At 35.3% G+C, this 21,490-nt stretch overlaps 1 protein-coding gene across 1 annotated transcript; it reads right to left on the reverse strand.

Annotated features, from left to right (window-relative positions):
* Positions 1–3,254: 3,254 nt before the first annotated feature.
* Positions 3,255–18,036, reverse strand: LOC110112107 (diacylglycerol O-acyltransferase 2D). The gene is made up of 9 exons (XM_020844203.2): positions 17,757–18,036; positions 17,592–17,666; positions 17,418–17,503; positions 8,203–8,309; positions 7,950–8,105; positions 5,827–5,913; positions 4,414–4,511; positions 4,190–4,277; positions 3,255–3,598 (listed from the first exon to the last, which is right to left on the reverse strand). The coding sequence occupies exons 1-9, from the start codon at positions 17,936–17,938 to the stop codon at positions 3,497–3,499; spliced, it is 981 nt and encodes a 326-aa protein (XP_020699862.1). The 5' UTR covers positions 17,939–18,036; the 3' UTR covers positions 3,255–3,496.
* Between the last annotated feature and the right edge of the window lie 3,454 nt (positions 18,037–21,490).

Here is a 21,490-nt window from a genome sequence, read left to right on the forward strand (position 1 = left end):
CAATCATTGATGATCATCAGCGATTGAACAAGTGATCAACTGGCTATTATTAGGGATTGTCAACTGATGGATTTAAGACTTGATTCTGATTTAGGTTTTGAATTAACCAATGGAGGCCAATGATTAGAGAAATTTTAGGTTTGAAATGATCATATTACTAACAATTATTTGGTGATTGTCAAGTGGTAGATCATATGATTAAATGATAGTCAAGGGTGATAGTCAAGTGATGATTTTATTTGTTAATGATCAATGCACTATGCCAAAACATAGCACAGGGTTTGATTTAGAGTTTGAAATATGGTTCAAATGATTGATGAATGGAGATTAATGTTTGATATAGGACAATGACCTCATTCAAAAATGAGGTCAACAAGTAGCAATACAAACCAAAGAAGGAGATCAAGTTTCTCCATCCTGACCTGCATAGTGGCTGACTAGTTGATGTCATTGTTGGTGGTGAAGGAAAAGTTCATGGCACTGTTGTTCTCAGCTATGACTCCTTTTCCTTCAGGTCAAAGGCTTTCCATAAATGTAAAAAAAAATGCAAGCAACGAGTACCTACCCGCGATGAATAATCGAACTATTCACAGGTTAAAAGAGGGAAAAAAAGTACAATTTTGTTCAAAACTATTCAGAAGCAAGACGTAATGAGCAAATAAGTGCATTGAAGAATAAGCACATAACCACACAAAACATACCAACTTTTAAAGAGGAAAGGAACTGCCAGTAATCTAAAGCTTGTAGAGGAATTCGAAAAAAAATCCACCTAAGTTTGTGTATCCATTTAAATAGGAAGGACCTTCGACAATCAGGAGCTGTAGAGAGTAAGGAACTGGCGCCAGGCACAAAGGATGGAGCTTCATATGTAAGAAGAGGGCTATTACATGGCTAGTTACATGCATGAGATATTCTATATATTGGGATGGCAAATTCTAGAGGGGTTTTGTCAAAATTATTGCCTGAAAAGAAAAATCTTTGAAGGTTTGGTGTAATATTAACTGAATGACGATTCATCTAGGTATCTGACAAGAAGCTAGCATCGATGAACAACTCTACAAGCTGTCGAGTGAACTTATTATTCACTCAAGTTGGGGATTTAACCAAGAAATTGTAGAAGTAATCAACACTGCCATGAAAAGAACTGCGCATACCAAAGGGGCCTTATTTATGGAACTTTGGTTTTGTTTAGATGGTTACCAAAAGATCGAGCAATGCTCAGTGTGCATTGAAAATCTTTCAAGTGGAACTTCTCGATGCCAAGAGCCTGCCCTATGAACTTACATATTAAATAACTCGGGTTGCTCAACTCCTACTCCAAGCCACTAGTTCAATTCTGAGCTAGACGTTGCATCCAAGAAAAAAATTGAATTTGGTTTGCAGCAATCATAAGATTGCTTCTTATTTTTCTCTCTATCCAGAATTAAGGAATGATTTAGATAAAGAAGGTGAAGATCAGGTGTGTCATCTTAGGTTTCATTTGGGATGACTTTTTTGCTGCTTCTTAAAGGAGATTACTAATATAAAAATTAAAATGTTTATACTAGAAAGCTACTTTAAGAAGCAGTAAGAAAGCTGTCCCAAACAGAAGCAGTAAGAAAGCTGTCCCAAACGAAGCTTTAATCTAATAAGGCCAAGAACATTCAGGATGTTTATAATGTGCAGGTTCTTCCTAAAGTTGCTTTTGTAACTGTGCTGGTGGAGTAGACATTAAAGGGCATATTGTATCTGAGAATGTATTTATGGTGGCTGAAGAATTACACTCAGATGGAACTAATTCTAATGATATTGCTGAAATGAATCTTTCCTTGTTCTTGAAGAGACGAAGGATGTGCATATGCATCATCACCCTCCTTTGACTAGTGGGAAGTCTACAAGGGATGAACCTTTGGTACTTGCGGTGCCTTCAAATTTTTTAAATAAGAATAAAAAAAAAAAAAACAATACCACTAATACACCTCCACAAGATGTAGCAGTTGTTGATAATCTCAATGATAGAAAATGGCATATTGCCAAGGCGATGAATTTTACATTATGGTTGATTTTTTTATTATTGTTGAAAAGGTTGATCCTTAGATTGATTTAATTCATCACCAAAGCCCTACATGGGGTCCTGGTTGGGTACCCATTCAGTACCAATGCTTTACTTAGACGGGCTTCACCCACCCATGATGACTTTTGGGATGCCATACCCACCTATACCCACCCACTTTTCATGCTTTTTGAACGCAGTCTGCCACAAATTGATGGCGATGAGGCTTGTTTCCCTTTGCTCTAATTGAAAACTTTCAAGAAGCATATTAGAATTTATCGTAGTTGCAGTGTGGTTAAGTTGTGCACACTATGTAGTGAGGATTGTAGTAATATATGATATACAATGATTATCAATGTAAATTGATTTATCCCCCAATGTTGAGTAACCACCCATATCCACCCACAAGGCTATGAGAGTACCCATACCCACCCATACCCATTGGGTGGATGAAGCAATCTTATCCAATGTATGGGTGGGTACATGGGTGGATGTGAGTATGGGTACCCAATGCAGGGCTCTGTTCATCACACCTCAAATTGTTCTACTTATCCAATGGTCACATGATTTGGTGATTATCATGATTTGGTGTTCAAATACTTACTAATGGAATTTGGCAAAAAGACACACATTTTTTGCATGCTTAAAAAGAGAAACCAAAAAGAAAAAAAAAATCTAGTCACCTTAATGTGAGCCAAACCAAAACTTGAATTTAACCCATCTAAAAATGGAATTCATCTATATTCCGATAAAAGCTCAAACCCTTCTTTTTTAGTTGTCATATACAAATCTAATCATCATGTCCATTTTAGAGAAAAAGGTTAAATAATCATAGACTATTTGTAAGAAATCATTTTTATCCCAACAATAAATATGTTCAATTTCATCTCTTGATCTTCAACTCATTTAATAAGTGGGTCAAATTTTCCAGCTGTCATCAGTCATCACTAAGTTCAATCATTATTGAAGCAAATCTGAATTAGACATGTTGAACACCCCTACAACCTGCTTTGCGTGACAACATTTCAAAATTACATTTCAATGGGCTCTTACAGTCCTAAAAGCATTTTGAATCAACACCAGAACTTGCCCTAGCATTTCAGCGAATTCTTAGTTATACAAAAAGAGCTCTGTGATTTTGTCTCCCATAATTCCTTTAGTCTACTACCTTTATTTTGCTTGCTTATAAAGCCATCAAATCAAAATGATGATACGAAAAAGCTAGAAAAAAGTGTGACAAATATTTCACATGGAAAACTATAAGATTTCGTTCTATTTCACTAGAATATAATTCCATACAAACTGACCTTGAAGCTCTAGGAGTGACTGGAGACTGATTGTTTTGTTACATCATCATCCTCCAATCCTACGCCTCTTTATTTTTACTAGGATTTTTTAAAGTTTGGAAGGATGAACTACAATGATCCAGCTTGTTTTCCAAGCCATCGTTGCAATGCTGAGATGTCATAGAATTCTCAAATGGAGGTCAGGATATCCTGCTCTTCCTTTGTATCTTTCAAAAAGATCTTCCAGTGCTGAAATGAACTGCTCATGAACCTCATTTATCTGCAATATATGCAATAAAAGATACAACTTCATTAAAGCGGAATACTTTAGTTGCAGATAAAAATGACTTACTACTAGGGGAGCAACTTTATAAAACTGACTATATTATATGAACATGAGAGTTTCTATGACAGACATTTTTGATAGTCAAGTTCGCATGGTTAAAATAGTAATGATAATATGCATTTGTGGAAAAACAAGAGGCATAAATTGAGGAATTATTGTTCTAGAAGGCTGGTGAAAAAAGGTAAAAATAAAATTTCATCATTTGAATATATTACAAAGAAAATCCATCGATTAGATAGACGGACAAGTGACAAAGAACTAAGCAAATGAATATATTTAAATAACATTGATAGAAATTGTTAAGAAAGAATTTGCTCAAAATAGATTTAGCCTCTCGTCCAACACTCAATTATCAAATGAAAAATGAGTATTTATAAGAACATCAAATACTTAAGATAAGGTTAATGAGGATGGTGACGATTACAAGAGGAACAAATTTCTTTAGACGATTGTCATATCATTTCATTCCCATCAAGAAGCTTTTCAAAAATATAGCGTGCATTAAAGAACTGGATGGGACTTTACCTCATCCTTCGAGGGCTTTGGAGTTTTCTTGAGCTCAATGGGCCTACCTACCACAACATGCATAGGTTGCCTAAAAGGTATTGGAGATCTACAAAGTGACAAAAAAGATAGTAAAGCCAACGAGTGTATTAAACAATAAGCCTAGCTAAATAATGAAACACTGAGAATGCAGAACCCGCTAGTTAAAATTTGCGAAATATCATAACAAGACATGTTTGAGATACCCAAGTCTTCCCCAGAAGATAATAGGAGTGAACTTGATTGCTCGAGCAATCTGGACAAAGATTTTCCCTGTTGGCTTCCACCATTTGTAGACATGAGACTGCTCCAGGTAAACAAATGGATACAAATAAATCCATGCGACTAAAAATTCATCAGAAATGATGCAGGTAGAAATTCGTCAATAAAGGAACAATTTGTTGTTTAAGATTAGAAACTTTAAAGATGATATCTTCAACTAAACAATATAACGTAACCTATTCAATTATAAATAACAATGGCACAAGGAGTAACCAACTATTTGCATTATTTCTATCATGAATTTATGGCAAATGTTACCAACTATTTCTCCAATTATGTGTCACTGTACAAGTCCTCACCTGACCAAAGCAGAAAACAGGGACCAGTGGTCGCCCAGTCTCCATTGCTATCCTTACAAATCCTTTCCTCAGTTTAAGGAAAGCGACCTAATTAAAAAACCAGAACAAAAATCTGAGCATAAACTTATTATATAAGAAAGGTTTCCCTATAATATTGACAATGAATCATAAGCTTTGTCTTTAGAAGGCGAATTTCAAAATAAAAAAGAAGGATAAAACTGGAAAACACAACTTGGCAGATAAATCAAATAGGTTTTATGCTAGCATCTCAGGAGACTTTTACGTACCTGAATATATTAAAGCTAGCTTTGCAATATGCTGGTATTCATGATGATGTTAATTCTATATGGAATCTAATTATATTGATCAATCGGATTGTACTATTACCTCGAATTTCAATTCAATCTGTTGAGCTGCTCGCTAGGTGGTTACAAGGGCCCCTCTCCATGCTTGGGTTTGGGTGCTTTGCACTAAATTTTTTTTTTCCATACAATTGTACAGTGTTGCGGCACTATATACTCAAGTTTCTTGGCACTGCATAGTTTGCATGGAGAAAGACAAAGAGCGGAGTGCCACGACGCTCAAAATCCCGGCTCTGCGACACTATTAGACAAACTAGAAAAAAAGAGTTGAGCGCCACAGTGCTAAGAGACAGGCTAGCAGCTTTATATCTAGTTTTTCATTAAGAGTTGCATCCCTTAATGGTTTTGTATGTTCTAATGTGAGAACAGTGCATGGGTGAATAGATACAAGGACAGAGTGAGAGAAGAAATATATGTACTATTTCTCCCAAATTTTCATAGTTTACTGTGCATCCGTAGTTTTTTTTTTTTTTTTCTGATTTCGGATTTTTCCATATTAAATATTAGTGTTTTTTATTTCCATGATATCTTCAACTAAACAATATAACGTAAACTATTCAATTATAAATAACAATGTCACAAGGAGTAACCAACTATTTGCATTATTTCTATCATGAATTTATGGCAAATGTTACCAACTATTTCTCCAATTATGTGTCACTGTACAAGTCCTCACCTGACCAAAGCAGAAAACAGGGACCAGTGGTCGCCCAGTCTCCATTGCTATCCTTACAAATCCTTTCCTCAGTTTAAGGAAAGCGACCTAATTAAAAAACCAGAACAAAAATCTGAGCATAAACTTATTATATAAGAAAGGTTTCCCTATAATATTGACAATGAATCATAAGCTTTGTCTTTAGAAGGCGAATTTCAAAATAAAAAAGAAGGATAAAACTGGAAAACACAACTTGGCAGATAAATCAAATAGGTTTTATGCTAGCATCTCAGTAGACTTTTACGTACCTGAATATATTAAAGCTAGCTTTGCAATATGCTGGTATTCATGATGATGTTAATTCTATATGGAATCTAATTGTATTGATCAATCCGATTGTACTAATGCCTCGGAATTCAATTCAATCTGTTGAGATGCTCGCTAGGTGGTTACAGGGGTCCTCTCCATGCTTGGGTTTGGGTGCTTTGCACTAAATTTTTTTTCCATACAATTGTACAGCGCAGCGGCACTTTATACTCGAGTGTCTTGGCGCTACATAGTTTGCATGGAGAAAGACAAAGAGCGGAGCGCTACGACGCTCAAGTTCCCGGCTCTGCGACACTATTAGGCAAACTAGAAATAGAGAGTTGAGCGCCACAGTGCTAAGAGACGGGCTGGCAGCTTTATATCTAGTTTTTCATTAAGAGTTGCATCCCTTGGTGGTTTTGTATGTTCTCTGTGAGAACGGTGCATGGGTGAATAGATGCAAGAACAGAGTGAGAGAAGAAAAATCTATACTATTTCTGCCAAATTTTTATAGTAAATTTCTTAGTTTAGTGTAGATCCATAGTTTTTTTTTTCGGATTTTTTCATATTAAATATTAGTGTTTTTTATTTCCACTGCATTTTAACTTTCTTGTTTGTGTTCGATGTGTGGTTTAAAAGAAAGAGAAAACCAAGCATCGAAAAAGGGGAAGTAGACTACTCAACGAACATAAACAAGAAAGAGAAAATGTAGTGGAAATAAAGAACACCAGGATTTAACATGGAAAAATCTGAAACCGGTGAAAAAACACGGAACCACACTATACCAAAAAAATTCACTATAAAAAATTACGAGAAATAGTACAAATATCTCTTCTCTCTCAATCTCTCCTTGCTTCTCTTCACCCTTGCACTGCTCTCACACCAAAACATACAAAGAAAAAAATACAAAACCACCAAGGATGCAACCCTTAATGAAAAATGAGAAAGAAAACTGTCAGCCAATCTCGCAGCGTTGCGGCGCCATACTTGTGGGCTAGAGACATCCGAAATCCAATTAGAGTTTTCTTGATAGGACAGCTTTGTTATCATCAAAAAGATCAAATGTTGCGGTTATACAGAATTCTAAGTGAAGATCTAGCACCAATTACTAAACTTGGTTTATTATTTAGCAGCTCAAATAGTCATCAGAATATAATATTTCTAATTTCATGATGGCCTTTACAAGAATCATAAATGTTCAATTTGTGGCCTAATTAAATAGCGTGCATAATGCACGCATGTACTTAGATTTTATATCCTTCTATTGTTTCACACATGTTTCTTTCTCCTATTGACATGAATTACATAATTTTTTTTCTTTACTTCAATTTTAATGATATAAAGTATTAATTGCAAAATATAAGGATTTTCTTATTGATAACTTTGAGAAAACGTGTTCAGCATTAAGATAGGACCCAAAAAAAGTTGACTCTGCAGGAAATAAAATCTCCATCCATCCTTATTTTAAATCAGCGCAAATGATACACATCAGGTTTTTATCAGAATTAAGTTTAGTAAAATTCACTACATCATATGCAAGAAAGTATCTATTTAAGAACCTCCACACTGTGCACTGGGATTTATTTTGGGTAAAGAGGACAATTTTTAGAACAAACAGAAAGTTTCTAACATGAGCATTCACCTATAAAATCACGGTTCCCACCATTTCATCTTTCCTTATCAGCTATCACTAAAAGCAAGGTCCTATTTGTTGTCATCACAAAAACCAGTATCATGTTTCCCGCCAAGCAGAAAGGTTTAAATTTCTTAACAATAAATTGAACGAATTAACAGGATTAAGCAAAATAATGTAAACACTACCGAATAAGAATTCAAACCTCTGAATCATGATTCATGTGAATCATCTCTTGTACGCCACCAGGCACAATGATGCAGCTGTAACCAGCTTCCAAGTACTGGTAAAAATTCCTTCTCGAGGCTGGAACTAGCCCCAGCCATGTCCAAATCTGCCTAAGAAATGGTGTAACGAAGACCTGAACCCAAATAAAGGTCGATTAAATAAGATAAAGGTAGAGCCTTGAACAACAAAACTCTCAGAATGAATGTAACAATGTGTAAAGGAAAGCTTACAGCACTGCTTGCAAGGACCTTAATCTTTGGTAGTGGCATGAAACCTGTAAGGTCAGCTAGAGCACAAACACCAATGGGCAAGACTGAATGTGGTTCATAACCAAACACTGCAATCAATAGATTCCTTCACATAATTCACAAATAGATAGTGCAGTTATATTGGAAAGGTACAAGCTTTAAGCGTACTCCACTTAAGGAGATTAACTAGAGGAGCATTCGTTTGGGGTTTTCAAAATTTATATTACTGCTTGAGGAGCTTTCTGAGTTTCATTTAAAATATAATACAACATTTGATAATCCTGCCTTTATACCAAATGTAAGTAAAGAGAGAAAAAAAAAAAGAAAATTACTGTCATAATATTGCTTCTCCTCTCTTCTCTCTCCTTCTCTTATATGCATGTGTGTGCATGTGCACAAAGAAAAAGAGAGTGAGCTAACAGATATGGAAGAAATGTGAAATTTTAAAATGGTGTGAAGTAACCACCTCAGTAGCCCATCAGTTCCTCCTATCCTATTTTAAATGAAAAATTTTGTGACAGAAAATGCCTCCTACCATAAAGGTTGGTGTTAACATGGCGCAACCTCACATCCCCAAGCATAAAAAGGTTCTTTACGAGAGATACCAAATCCAGATGTGAACATCATTAGGATCGCAAGATTGTTGGGAGATCCTCACTATGGGAGTTGAACTTAATTAACCATAAAAAGCTAGTTTTAATGCAGATTATTGAAAACTCCTAGAGGAGCAGAAGATGAAGGATCACAGGGTATCAATTTTATCTGCCAAGGAGAAGACGTAGGCATTTTTGACAAGATTGCAGAAGCAAACATATGCAAAGTTGCCTGGGATATCCTAATGATGGGGACATCAGATCATGGAAAGTTTATCAAAGGCGTGGCCGCCGATCTACAGCCACGATTTGTTTATTGTACTTTTGATTTATGTTATGTATTGTTTTATTTATGAGTCGTTGTATTCGTTTTATTTTATGTTATTTTATTTCTCGTCGTACCCTTATAGTAAAGAGATGTCGTATGTAAGCCCCGATGGCATTTTCGTCTTTCTATTTCTTGAGTCTCATGTACTAGGCTATTTATAGCCCCTTGTTTTATTTTTTCAAGTAATAAATGATTGATAAAAAAATTCTTCCTTGCATGAGTTCTTATGAGAGCTTGAGAGTTTGATTGGAGAGAAATCCCTAAGAGAGGGAGATCGGATCACCCACCAACCTTGGAGGCGGCCGGGTTCGTGGTTTTCTTCCTTATCTTTTTTCCTTTCCCCTTCCACCAGCACCGGCGGACATCATTACATCCCAACCATCTCCATCTCCAAGCCATCATCTCTTCCCAACCGAGCTCCACAAATTTTCCCCCACTAGCCGCCGACCACCTTACGCGAAACCCCCTCAACCCGCCAGCCCTAGCCTCCTTCCCACCTTAAAATTTCATTGCCTAATTTGGATTGGAGTACGTGGGGCAGATTTAAAATTTCATTGCCTAATTTGGATTGGAGTAAGTGGGGCAGATTTTGAATTCAAACCTAAATAATTTGAAATTTAAAATCTTCCTTAAATTCTTAAATCTATTTAGGAAAGTTTTTAAATTTATCCTATTTGAATTTCAAATTTAAATTGCAGTTAATTTAAGTCTTTCCTAAATCCTAAATCCAAAATAGGAACCCCCAATCACTTGCCCCCAATCCCCTCTCACCCTATGATGCCGCCGGCCCCCCTCTCTCCCTATCCCATTAATTCTCTATTAATTATTTCCTAAACCCGAAATAATTTCAAATTCTCAAATCCTCTTTGGCCGAAATTTTCAAAGCCCTCATACCTCCTTATTTCTTTCCAAAATCTAACATTGATTTTGGAAAAAAATCCCTAGCCTCCCTCCTTGCCGCCACCCCTTCCCCCTCCCTTTCCCTTTTGAATTTATTTCAAATTCTAATCCCCTTCTTTATAAAATCTGAAATTATTTTCAGATTTTATTTCTTGTCTCTCTCAAGATCAAAGCAAAACCCTTTGAGCTCTCCTTCCTTGGCCGGCCTCTTCTCAACGTTCCGTTGACGAGAAACTTCTTTCTCTTCAACAATAGTCAAGAGTGCTAATAATCGTTGGGAGAACTTTCGTCATCAAGCATCCATGCATGGCCGATCCAGAAACTAAATATGGCCTAACCTACGACGAGCACGGATTTGTGTGCATTTTACATTCAACCTTCTTCTACATCAACCCGATGATCGATCACTCCGTCGAGGATTACATCGAACGAATCTTGGACACGTTGGTGGAAGCTACTGAAGAACAGTTATAGAATGTCAAGTGGAGGATCGCCACCAATCCTTGACGAAGATTTTTCCTACTCTTCCTTTTCATGTCTTTCATTAGCCTAATCTTTCTTGTGAGTTGATTGTAGTCACAAAGGATACCTCCATCTGCTTCTGTTAAAGCTTAGTAAACGTAGGGATTTGGGTGTACTTCTTTGCTTACTAATTCTTATTGTTAGATTAGGGATTTTTATTGAAACTACTATTCCGGCATGATGTTATTTTCTAATTTATTTTAAAAGTTTTAAATCTCTGGTTATATGACTTAGCCTAAGCGGGTGTGACCCCTCTCTCGTTTTATTTTGTCGTTTTTAAATGCTTGTTGTTTTCTTCATTATTCATTAATCAAAAGTTGTACAAGATCTTACAAAATCATCGCATTCATACGTAGTTCTACATCACCTAAGCAACATCTGTAAAAGTGTGAGCTTGGTGATGCAAGTTTACCTCAAAATATTTGAGCCAAGTTTGAGAAAGCTCACACGAAGGATGATGAAACCATCTCTAATTGTTTTTCTCGGTTGCTAGTGTAATTAATAGGAAAAGAAACGCTGACACTATTGAAGATCTGCTAGTGTTGGAAAAAAAAATATTTTGTTCATTAACACTTTGGGTTGCAAAGATTGATTATTTTTTATATGAAAAGTAGATCATTTAGATTACAAAAATTATAAAGTTATTTCAAGTGAAAGTTTATATATCGAACATCGCTTATTAGTTTTGAAATTTAAGTTGAATAGGCAAAATATAAAAAATAAAATAAAACGTTGTTCTAAGATTAAATGGGGGCATTTAAAGAGCGCTAACAAAATTATTTTTGAGAGTAAGATTCTAGATCTTGAGATTTTATCTGTGCATGAAAAAGCAAATGTTGTGTGGGAAAAAATAATTTGTGATATTAAGAATATTGCAAAGGATGTATTGGAGTATCAAAGAAAAAAACTCATAATAATAAAAATAGTTGGTAGTGAATCAAAATGAGCAAGAAAATATTAAAAAATAAGCATTTTTATAAAAGTCGGTTTAGATGTAAAAACTCTAAAAATTGTAAAATATATAAAGAGACCCGTAAAGAGTCTAAGAAAGTAATAAGCAATGTAAAGATTTTAGCTTCTAATGATTTATTAATATATTAGATACTGAGGAGGGTTAAAAATTTATATATAAGTTAGTCAAATAAAGAGATATGAGTAGTAAGGATATAGTTCAAATGAAATAATTAAGGATGAATACAAAAAAAGTGTTTTTATTAGACGTGGATATTCAACAAAGGGGGATGATATATTATGTTAAACTTTTCAATGAAGATTGTGAGAATATGATTGACTTTAGTCATCTTAGCACCCTAAATGAAAATAGAGATTTTTATTTTTGTCAATGTATTAGTAAAAGGTTGGAGTAGCTCCAGTAGAAGAAAAGATTAGAGAGAGTCGCCTTAGATGGTTTGGTCACATAAAACGGCGGCCTCCCGATGACCCTGTTAGGAGAGTAGAGGTATTAGATTTAACTTATGTTAAGAAAGGTAGAGGCAGACCTAAAAAGACTTGGTTGGAAAGTATTAGAAATGACCTTTCTTTATTAAATTTAAACAAGAATTTGACTTTTAATAGGACACAATGGAGAAAAAGGATTCATGTAGCCGACCCCACGTAGTGGGATAAAGACTTGATGTTGTTCTTGTTGTTGGTGTATTAGTAAAACTAAAGTTAAAGTGGCTTTAAAAAATAAAGTGTGGAAAAGTTGTTGGGCCTAATGATATTTCAATAGAGGTGTGGAAATGTTTAAAATATGAAGGAATTTCTTGGCTTACTAAACTTTTTAATATTATTTTGAAGACTAAAAAGATGTCAGAAGAGTATATAATGAGTTTATTGATTCTTATTTTTAAGAATAAAGATGATACACAAGATTGTGCAAATTATAGAAGAATTAAGTTAATGTGTTATACATTAAAACTATGGGAGAGAGTTATGGAGCAATTTTAGTCAATTCCAAGACTTTTTTGAAATTTTTATTTAAATTCAAGAGAGACAAAAAGGGGAATGGGCGAGCCATGCTTAGTAGGATGCTGAGATGGCAAGTCAAATAATGATTTGAAAAATCATATAGCATGCGGATGTTAATATATGTGGATGTAGTAAATTGGTGGTCAAAAGAGTCCAAAATGGATCAAGTGGAAGAGGGTAAGACAAGAGAATGGCTATGTTAGCTTAAGACTAATGTCAACACATAATACGCTCAGGCAGGAAATAACTTCTTACATGAAATCCACCTGATTGATGACTTGTGATATGAGACTTATTCTAGACATAAAATACATTATATGTATACATTCTATGTTCAGTTAGGTGAATATGCATTTTGGTATACTACATGCATACTAATGAGTATACTAATAATTGCATTGAGAGTATATGGATTATTCTTTATATGATTTGAAATATATGTAAAAGCAAGAAAGGCTGGCTGCAAACTATTTAATGATTTAGGTTAACTAGAAATGATTAGCTGATTCAGGTTGGCTAGATACATGTTACCCTATAGAAGAGGGTGAGCCGACAAGCTTTTCTTTAAATAAGGTTTGTAGTGTAATCCAAAGTGATATAAAAATGGAGGTATAAGGAGATTGATTGATATGATATGATACATCGACGAGCAGGAAGTGACAACTTCTTACATGAAAGTCACCTGATTAATGACTTATGATATGTGATATAAGACTGATTCTTGAAAATAGAATCGAGATGATTTAGACTAATTCTTATAGGATTGGCCTACAAGGCTGAATAAGAAAGACTGACACATATAATTGGATGTCTAATCTTGCTTATATTTTTTATATAGGTATATAAGATTAGCACGCATGATACATTGCATAAATGATATGATATAATACGACTTGTACATAATACAAGATATGATTGATACAAGCACGTGATATGACTGATAAGATGGATACAAAAGCATATGATTTACATGAACAAAATTATATACATAATATGTGACAACCGGTTCTTCCGGCCGGTTCAACTGAACCGGCCGGCCCACCCATTTTATACCACGAACAGAAGGGTCGCGGAACAGAACAGTTCGCGCGAAACTGAGAGGAGCGGGCGACAGAGCATTCGTGCGGGAGAGCGAAGTGAGTTTCGTTTTTCTAATTTTAGCACACGATTGTTTTCAATGACAGGAAATAATGATTCATTTTCATTCTTATCGTTATTAGAGTATTGTTTTGGGAGAGATTTGAAGAACAAGAGAAATGGACGATAAGGATTAAGGGAAAGATTTGTTGATTTTCTTTCAGATTTATCGTATAAATTTCCTCCATTTACTTCATCCAAAGTGAATGATATGTTTCTTGAAAGATAAGGAAGGGATTGAAGCGAAGAAAAAGAAAATTTGGAGAAGAAGGATTTTGAGAGTTTGAGAAGTCTCCATTCAAAATTGTAAGTGAATTCCTTCCAATTTCAGTTTTAATGATATTTAGAATTTAAATCAAAATATTATTTTGATAGAAGTTATTGTTAAAATTAGGGTTTTAGAAAGTGAAAGATCAAATCATAAGTATTGATCCCGCGAAGATTCAACAAGAAGATAAATTGATTCAAAAGTAGATCAAACATCGAAGACCTGAAAAGTTTAAAGTGGGTAAATTATATTATTTATGTTTTATTGATGATTTCAATTTTCTAAATAATTTATTAAAAAAATCTTATATTATTAAATGTTGAAGGCAAACCTTTATGATTTTATAGTCTTAAGAAAGAATCTATATGTTATAAAGGTTTAAAAGCTTATGGAACAAGAAAAGAAATATTTATGAAAATGCATGTTAATTATGTTATATGAAATGAAAAAAATAAGGATGAAAATGAGAAAAGAAAAGAAAAAGAGAATAAAGGAAAAGGGTATTGAAAATGACAGGAGTCACCCCCTTATAGTACTTGTTGGGGACGCCGTACTCGTGCACGAAAAAGTAAAAGAAAATTTCTATGGAAATGGGAAAAGGAAATCATATGGAAAAGGTAGTATCTTTGGGTATTTTGAGACGGTGCTCCTGTGCAAATCATATGGGAAAAGGAAATACAAAAGAAATATTAAAGATAACAATTACTTCAAATTGATATAAATGAAAAATATCAAGAGAAGTATAAGTTAAGGAAATGAAAGAAGTACGGTTAAGAAAGGATTGAAAATATCTTAATTAATTAATTTTAATGATTAATTTACAAAAATTTCCCACTGAGTTTACTTAGTAAACTCAAACCACGAGTTTAAATGTTTCAGGTAATTCCTAAGAAAAGAAATGGCAGAAAGAGAAGAACATGTTTACAGAAGACGATGAGCAAATGACAACAGGTAAAATATATTTTGTGTTTTTAGTGGCTCTTTATCATGAATGATGTAGTATTATGTTTAATGAATTTTATCGTCCGACTTTTCGTACCCGCCTCGTTAGATCGAGCATCCGGGCCGGGTCGTGACATAATACATATTATATATCATATTGATATTATAAAACATGCATATATATAAGACACTACATATAAGACTGATATAATTGATAAAATTGATGTTTGGAATAATGCATTTGATAGGAACCTAATATTCATGCATTGCACATATATTGTACATGTATATATAAATACAAGTGTATTGATTTCGTAAATCATTATATAAACTATTTTATAACCGACAAAAATAAAAATGATAGAATCTATTGATCCTTTATATGATTATTGATCATTGCTTATAAGATATATAGTTGCACTGATCATATTGCTCATATGATATGACACTATTCACATTGATTGCCTGCATATTCATATTGATACTATTGAATTATTATATGCATATTGCTTTCACTATCTTGCATTGATTATAGTTGTACGTTTTAGTAATATACTGTAACAGACCAAACTTTTAACTATTAAGATATTGTCCGTTGTGGCCTAAGGGCCTCACAATTTTGTTTTGTTGGTGTAACTTCACAGAAGGTCACCATCCTATGATTTCTCGAGGATGAGCATGTTTAACTGCGAAGTTTCTTAATGAAATTTCAATCATTACACCAAAAGGTGCCTTGATGTTTAAGAGTTTAGCTTTTTTTACCTGAGGAGTTTCATAATCTCCCCCACTTAAGTAACTGGCGCTCATGTCAATGTCTTTATCCCAGAATTATCCACCAATCAGATAAGATTCTAGAGGTAGCCCCTACAAATTCAAGTGATGATTCCCGCCACATAGCACTTTATCCTATATAGGATTCAAGAGGTTGCTCTCATGGCATAGCACTTTGTCTTGTATGACACTTAGTTCCCATCTTCTGGCTGGTGTATTGCTTTGACGCCATTTATAAAAGCTCAAATTCTTAACTATCGAGATATTGTCCTCTTTGGGCTAAGGGTCTCACAATTTTGTCTAGTTGGTATAACTTCCCAGGAGGTCACTCATCCCAATATTTATCTAGAATAAGCACGCTTAACTGTGGATTTTCTTAAAGAAATTTCAATAATTACAGCATACTTAATGTTTAAGAGTTTAGCTTATTTTACTTAAGAGGTTTCACACCTACTGAGTTGTTAATTCACTTCGTAGTTTTTGTATGTTTTTAGGAAGAAGGTATGATCCAATTTAGTGAGACAGATCAAACTTTCTCAAGTTTTCTTTTGTTCTGCATTTTAAATTTTTTTTATAGTCAGGAGTTTAAAAAAGAGAGATAATGTATTAATTTATATCCTGACTATTATAAATTTTGGGAAATGATCAAAATTGTAAATTGAAGAAAAGAATTTAGAGATTGCTTTCGTTGGTTTTTATTTATCGAAATGAGATTAGTACTCTAGTAGATTAATTAAGTGATAGAATGGACAATTCTTCTAAAATAAGATCTTGAGGCATTACACCTCTGGTCATCGTCGCTAGGGGTGTCAATATATGACATGACCCTAAAGCTCGACCCAAAATTACATATTTGAGTCGGCCTGTTTAACAAATGGATCAGATTTGGGTTTAATTTTTTTCACCCAATTGATATATCGTGTCGGGTACAGATTAACCTGCGAACACTAAAACAACTCATTTGACCCACCCTAACTCGGTTGAATCTCCCCTTGCCCATTGCGCTTGTGCTTGCCACCTTGCCCTTGCCCTCACGACATCCCTTGCTCGTCCTAGCCCTAGTGGCCTCGTCTGCTTTCCCTTGCCCCGGCCCTCACTCGCCTGCTTGCACTCACGGGTTAGTGGGTTGGGTTGTGTTGGTCGGGTTGGTGTCAAGTAAAGTTTTAGTCTAGATTTTTTTAACCCATTAATTTGGACAAACGAGTAGAATGTGTTAGAAGCGGGTCAATTTTAGGTTTGATCTGAACCCTATTCGAAAACCTATTTTAACATCCCTAATCATCACTTAATTACAATCCTTCAGATCATCATTAACTTAATATAGTCCTTCTGATCACCGCACCCGACTAAGATCCTTTCAAATATTGTCGCACAACTACAATCCTTCAACCAATATTGTCTAAATACAATCCTTCCAACCACTGCACCAACTATAATCTTTTTGACAATCGTTTCTCAGCTACGTCCATTCGAACACCGTTGTCTGAATAACATATAATCTTCTAACTATGATCGCCTAACTACTCTGGCGAATACTAAATTTTTTACATACAGTCACTAATAATGTAACACACGTCGTCACTTATCAATGCACGTCATCGGCATCAACTATGACTCCCAACGTCAGTATTGGGATTTATGCTAGATCTCTTAAAACTCCAAGTAAACCCCACCTTCTCCTATCCCAGTTTGAATTAAAAACCTCGACATCAATGCCCTGTCTTGTAACAAAAATGGATGTTAACAATCGATTTGAGCTACTCACCATAAGCTTGATTTGGATCAAAAGCCTCAATGTCTTCAACATGGAGAGTCAAAGGGAAATACCCAACCGCATATTTGCAGATAAATCTGTAATAATCCCAAACCAAAATCATCCCAAAATTCAGCTTTAAGAAAATCTCACATCATTTCGGGAGAAAATTTTTGAATTTTGAACCTTGCCAGCTTCCGCCCCAACTTGTCCTTATCATTCAGGGGAATCACCATAAAGAAGAGCTGCACTGCGAAGACTCTGCAAAGGAAGAAGCAAAATAAAGCAACATATAACGCAAGAAACAGAGAAAAAGGAAATTAAGTAAAAAAGGAGGAAGGGTGGACAAACAAGGCGGCGATGCGGGCGGGAAGGAGAAGAAGAGAGGCGATGATGAGAACGGCGTTTAAGTGGATGGCGCCGAGCCAGAGGGTGAGGGCTACTGTTGTACAGAAAATGGAGTAGTCTGTTCCCTGAAAGATCGCCGGACCAGCTGCAGTTGGACGGTTATCGGCGCCGGTGGGGTCGCCCATTTGAGAAGGGATTAGAGAGGACTGAGGAGCCACAAAGAGGATCGGCAGCTTCTAGACCGAGCTGGACTGAAGGATCGAGTATTTTAATGCCAAAAATTTCCAGTGTAATTTACTAATTTCTTTACACGAAAGGCAGAGGCTGTTTGAGTCTGACGAAGGATAGCTCTAAATTATTTTAAATATAAATATTTTAAGAAATTTTATGTATGATCTTTTGTTGCATTTAATATTTATTTGATGTATTTTATATTTGCTTATTTTTAATTGAACATTAAATAAATTGTAAGTTAATCCGCTCTTGTTCGTGCCCGCTCGTCATTGCCGTCTATCACTACCATATCTCTCTCCCAATTCCCACCATTTTCATCTCCTAATTGCTCTCTGTCATCACCGTCTCCCTCAAATTTGATCATCATTTATATTGCATTCATCCAAACAACTTCGAATATTTTAAATATATTGCATTACTTTTATACTATATTCCAATTTATTCCATACTTCTTTTTCAACAAATCTAACAATAAATTCCGACAAACAAATTCTACTTATAGATATTATTCGAATTAGTCTAATACGTATTATACATTATAATTTTTTTTTGAAATTAATTAAAAAGAGCTGTTATGATTTGATAAAAATAAAAATATGATAAAAATTAGGGCAATATTCAACTTTATACTTTGATATTAAGTTTGGAGGTCTATTAGTTTTTTTTTTTCTTTCTTTCAACAATCATAATAATATTAATGATACATCCTCAAAAAATTATCTTGATCGGTTACGAATATTGAGAAAAAATCAAGTTGGAAACTTACAAAATTAAAATTGGGACCATCTGAACTCTGATTTCAGCAAACTTATAGCCGAACTGAATGTCTCAAAATTACAAGCCTAACGACACCAAACTCAACTCAAATCTGAGCCCAAATTGGTCCAAATCAAAGGCTCGAAGCACATTTGAAAGGTTTGAACCACAATTTGGATTATCAAATGATTTCCAAACGTGACATGCTTATAGTCGAATAGAGCGGCTCGACGAGACGAATCCATCGTGCCCAAGATCATGGAATTCCAACATCATTAAAACCTTCAAATATCTAGCAAAATGTTTACGATCAAGGGATTCAATATCGGTCATCCATCCAAACCACTCCCTATTTACCCTTGATTCTCGTCTTATTTATGGGTCATTCCACTATAGGAAATCTATAAATAGACCTCCCTTACTCTTGAAAAGGGACCCCCTAATCCTAAGGAGAAAAGAGAGAGATCGGAGATTGCTCTTGCCTCCTCGACCACCATCGGAGTTCCGCAGGACCAACACCTGATGCTCTAAGCTCCACCAGAGTTCTGCAGGACCCCCACCTGATTCCCTAAGCTCCATCAGACCACCACCTGATGCCCTGGGCTCCACCGAACCACCACATGATGCCAGGAATTTCGCAGGATCACCACATGACGCCCTAAGCTCCACTGGACCATCAACTAACGCCCTGAGCTCCGCATGACCACCACCTAACGCCCTGAGCTCCGCATGACCACCACCTAACACCCTGAGCTCCACCGGAACATCGCCCGACGCCAAAGTTTTGCCAAACCAACATCGAATTACCAACTCCAGACTTCCGACGAACCACCAAATGACGCTAGATTTTCATCCCAATTTGTCACTAGATTTCAACCATAATGTTGGCATTTGTAATCTGATACCCCTTAAGGACGAGTCAACCTACTGTAATCTACTCGAATTCTAGTGAAATTATTTTTAACTGGGCTAGGCCCCATGATTTTTTCCCTTTCCACATTTTTTCACGTAAAAAATCTTGTGTTCACTGTGTGAGCTAGATATCCGTATAACGCTAAGACGTATGATTATAACTCTATCGCCGCATATATTCTAGCCCGCAACAATTAATAAGTAAAAATTTGATATCATTTAGGTTGTTTTTATTGGAAGAGAAAAAATATTTACATGCTTATTATTATAGATAGACCAAAAAATTTGAAAAAAAAAAAAATTCAAAAGCCACATTATGTAATAAATTTTCGCATATATATAAGAAAGGCAATAAAAATAACTTGGTGGAAAGTGGCTCCACCGACATAACAAAACTTTGTTTCGCTGAAACGTGAAACATGAAGAAAGCATTTTTTATTTTCTCATTTAGGGGGCCGTCTCCCGGACACGTGGAATTGAATGTCACTGATGGCAATAGCTCAAAATCCAATCAATCATGCACGAATCTTCAAGCCACTTAGAAAACAAAATTAAATTTTTTGTGAGAATTTGACTTTTAACATGACACAATAGCGAAAAAGAATTCATATAATCGACCCCATGCAGCTGGACAAAGGCTTGATGTTGTTGTTGTTGGTGTTAGTGAATTTACAGAGCTTATTTTGGTCTGTTGGTTAGAAGCTTAGATTATCAACTAAGAGGTATTAGGTTCGAGACTTGTATATGCGATGTGTGTGTAAGTTTTTCTTAATTGGCCGAAATGTCCCAAAATTTATATATATATATATATATATAAAAGCTGTTTTTCTAGTGAGTATAAGAGGGACATGCACAGCTGGTTTAACGCTCACTATTTAGGCTTACGTTTGTACGTTTGCTCTACTTCTTTAAAGCAGATTTCTTAGTACAAAATTTTATTTTGTACTAAAGTTGCTTTAAGAGCAGTAGAAGCCGTCCCAAATAACCTTAGGAGAAGTTAATCGCCACAATTTGAAGGCGGTTAACTGCTGGCATAGTAAATCATTTACACAGACTACAACTCTATGTTTTAAACCGTATAACAATGTTATCTGAACAAGAATTCAATTTTTAGTAGTGAGAATCACTTAATATAAGAAATTTGAGAAAAATTTTTTAATATTTTCAATCTTTTGTCATAGCTTATTTTTAATATATTAAAATATTTATACTAAAATATTTCATAAATGGGCGCTCTCCATCCTAAGAAGTTAAGCATAAACTAGCTCAAGTTTTAGGCTTATTAGCTATTCAACTTGGCCTAAGAGTTGAATATATCGAGCTAAATCGAGCAAGCTCGCCGAGTCAGCCTTGCGCACATACACATTACAATAAATAGTTTGAGTATTATCAGAAAATTATCATGATTGGGCACGAATCTACGAGGCAAAATCAGTTCGGAAACCTTCAAAAATTAAAATTCCGAAAAGCGATTATGAACTTCCAATTTGTCAGCGAGCTACAGTCAAACTGAGCGTCTCGGAAAATACGCCCAACGACACCAAATTCGACCAAACGAGCCCAACTGAAGTACCGAATCAAAGACCCGAAGCGCCTATTGCGAAGGGTTCGAACGCAACTCTTGAGGTTACCCAAACCGGTCTCCGATTGTAACGGAGCTTATACCGTGAATCGAGCGGCTCGACGAAGACGAATCCGACAGAGCCCAAGATCGCAAATTCCTGAACATCATTAAGGCCTTCAAATGTCCACGAACGGTGATGATCGTAGGATTTCAAATATCGACCGTTCATTCAAACACACTCACAATTCGCCCCTGATCTCACAACTATTTT

Source organism: Dendrobium catenatum, unplaced genomic scaffold (genome assembly GCF_001605985.2).
Source record: "Dendrobium catenatum unplaced genomic scaffold, ASM160598v2 fragScaff_scaffold_414, whole genome shotgun sequence".
NCBI lineage: Eukaryota > Viridiplantae > Streptophyta > Magnoliopsida > Asparagales > Orchidaceae > Dendrobium > Dendrobium catenatum.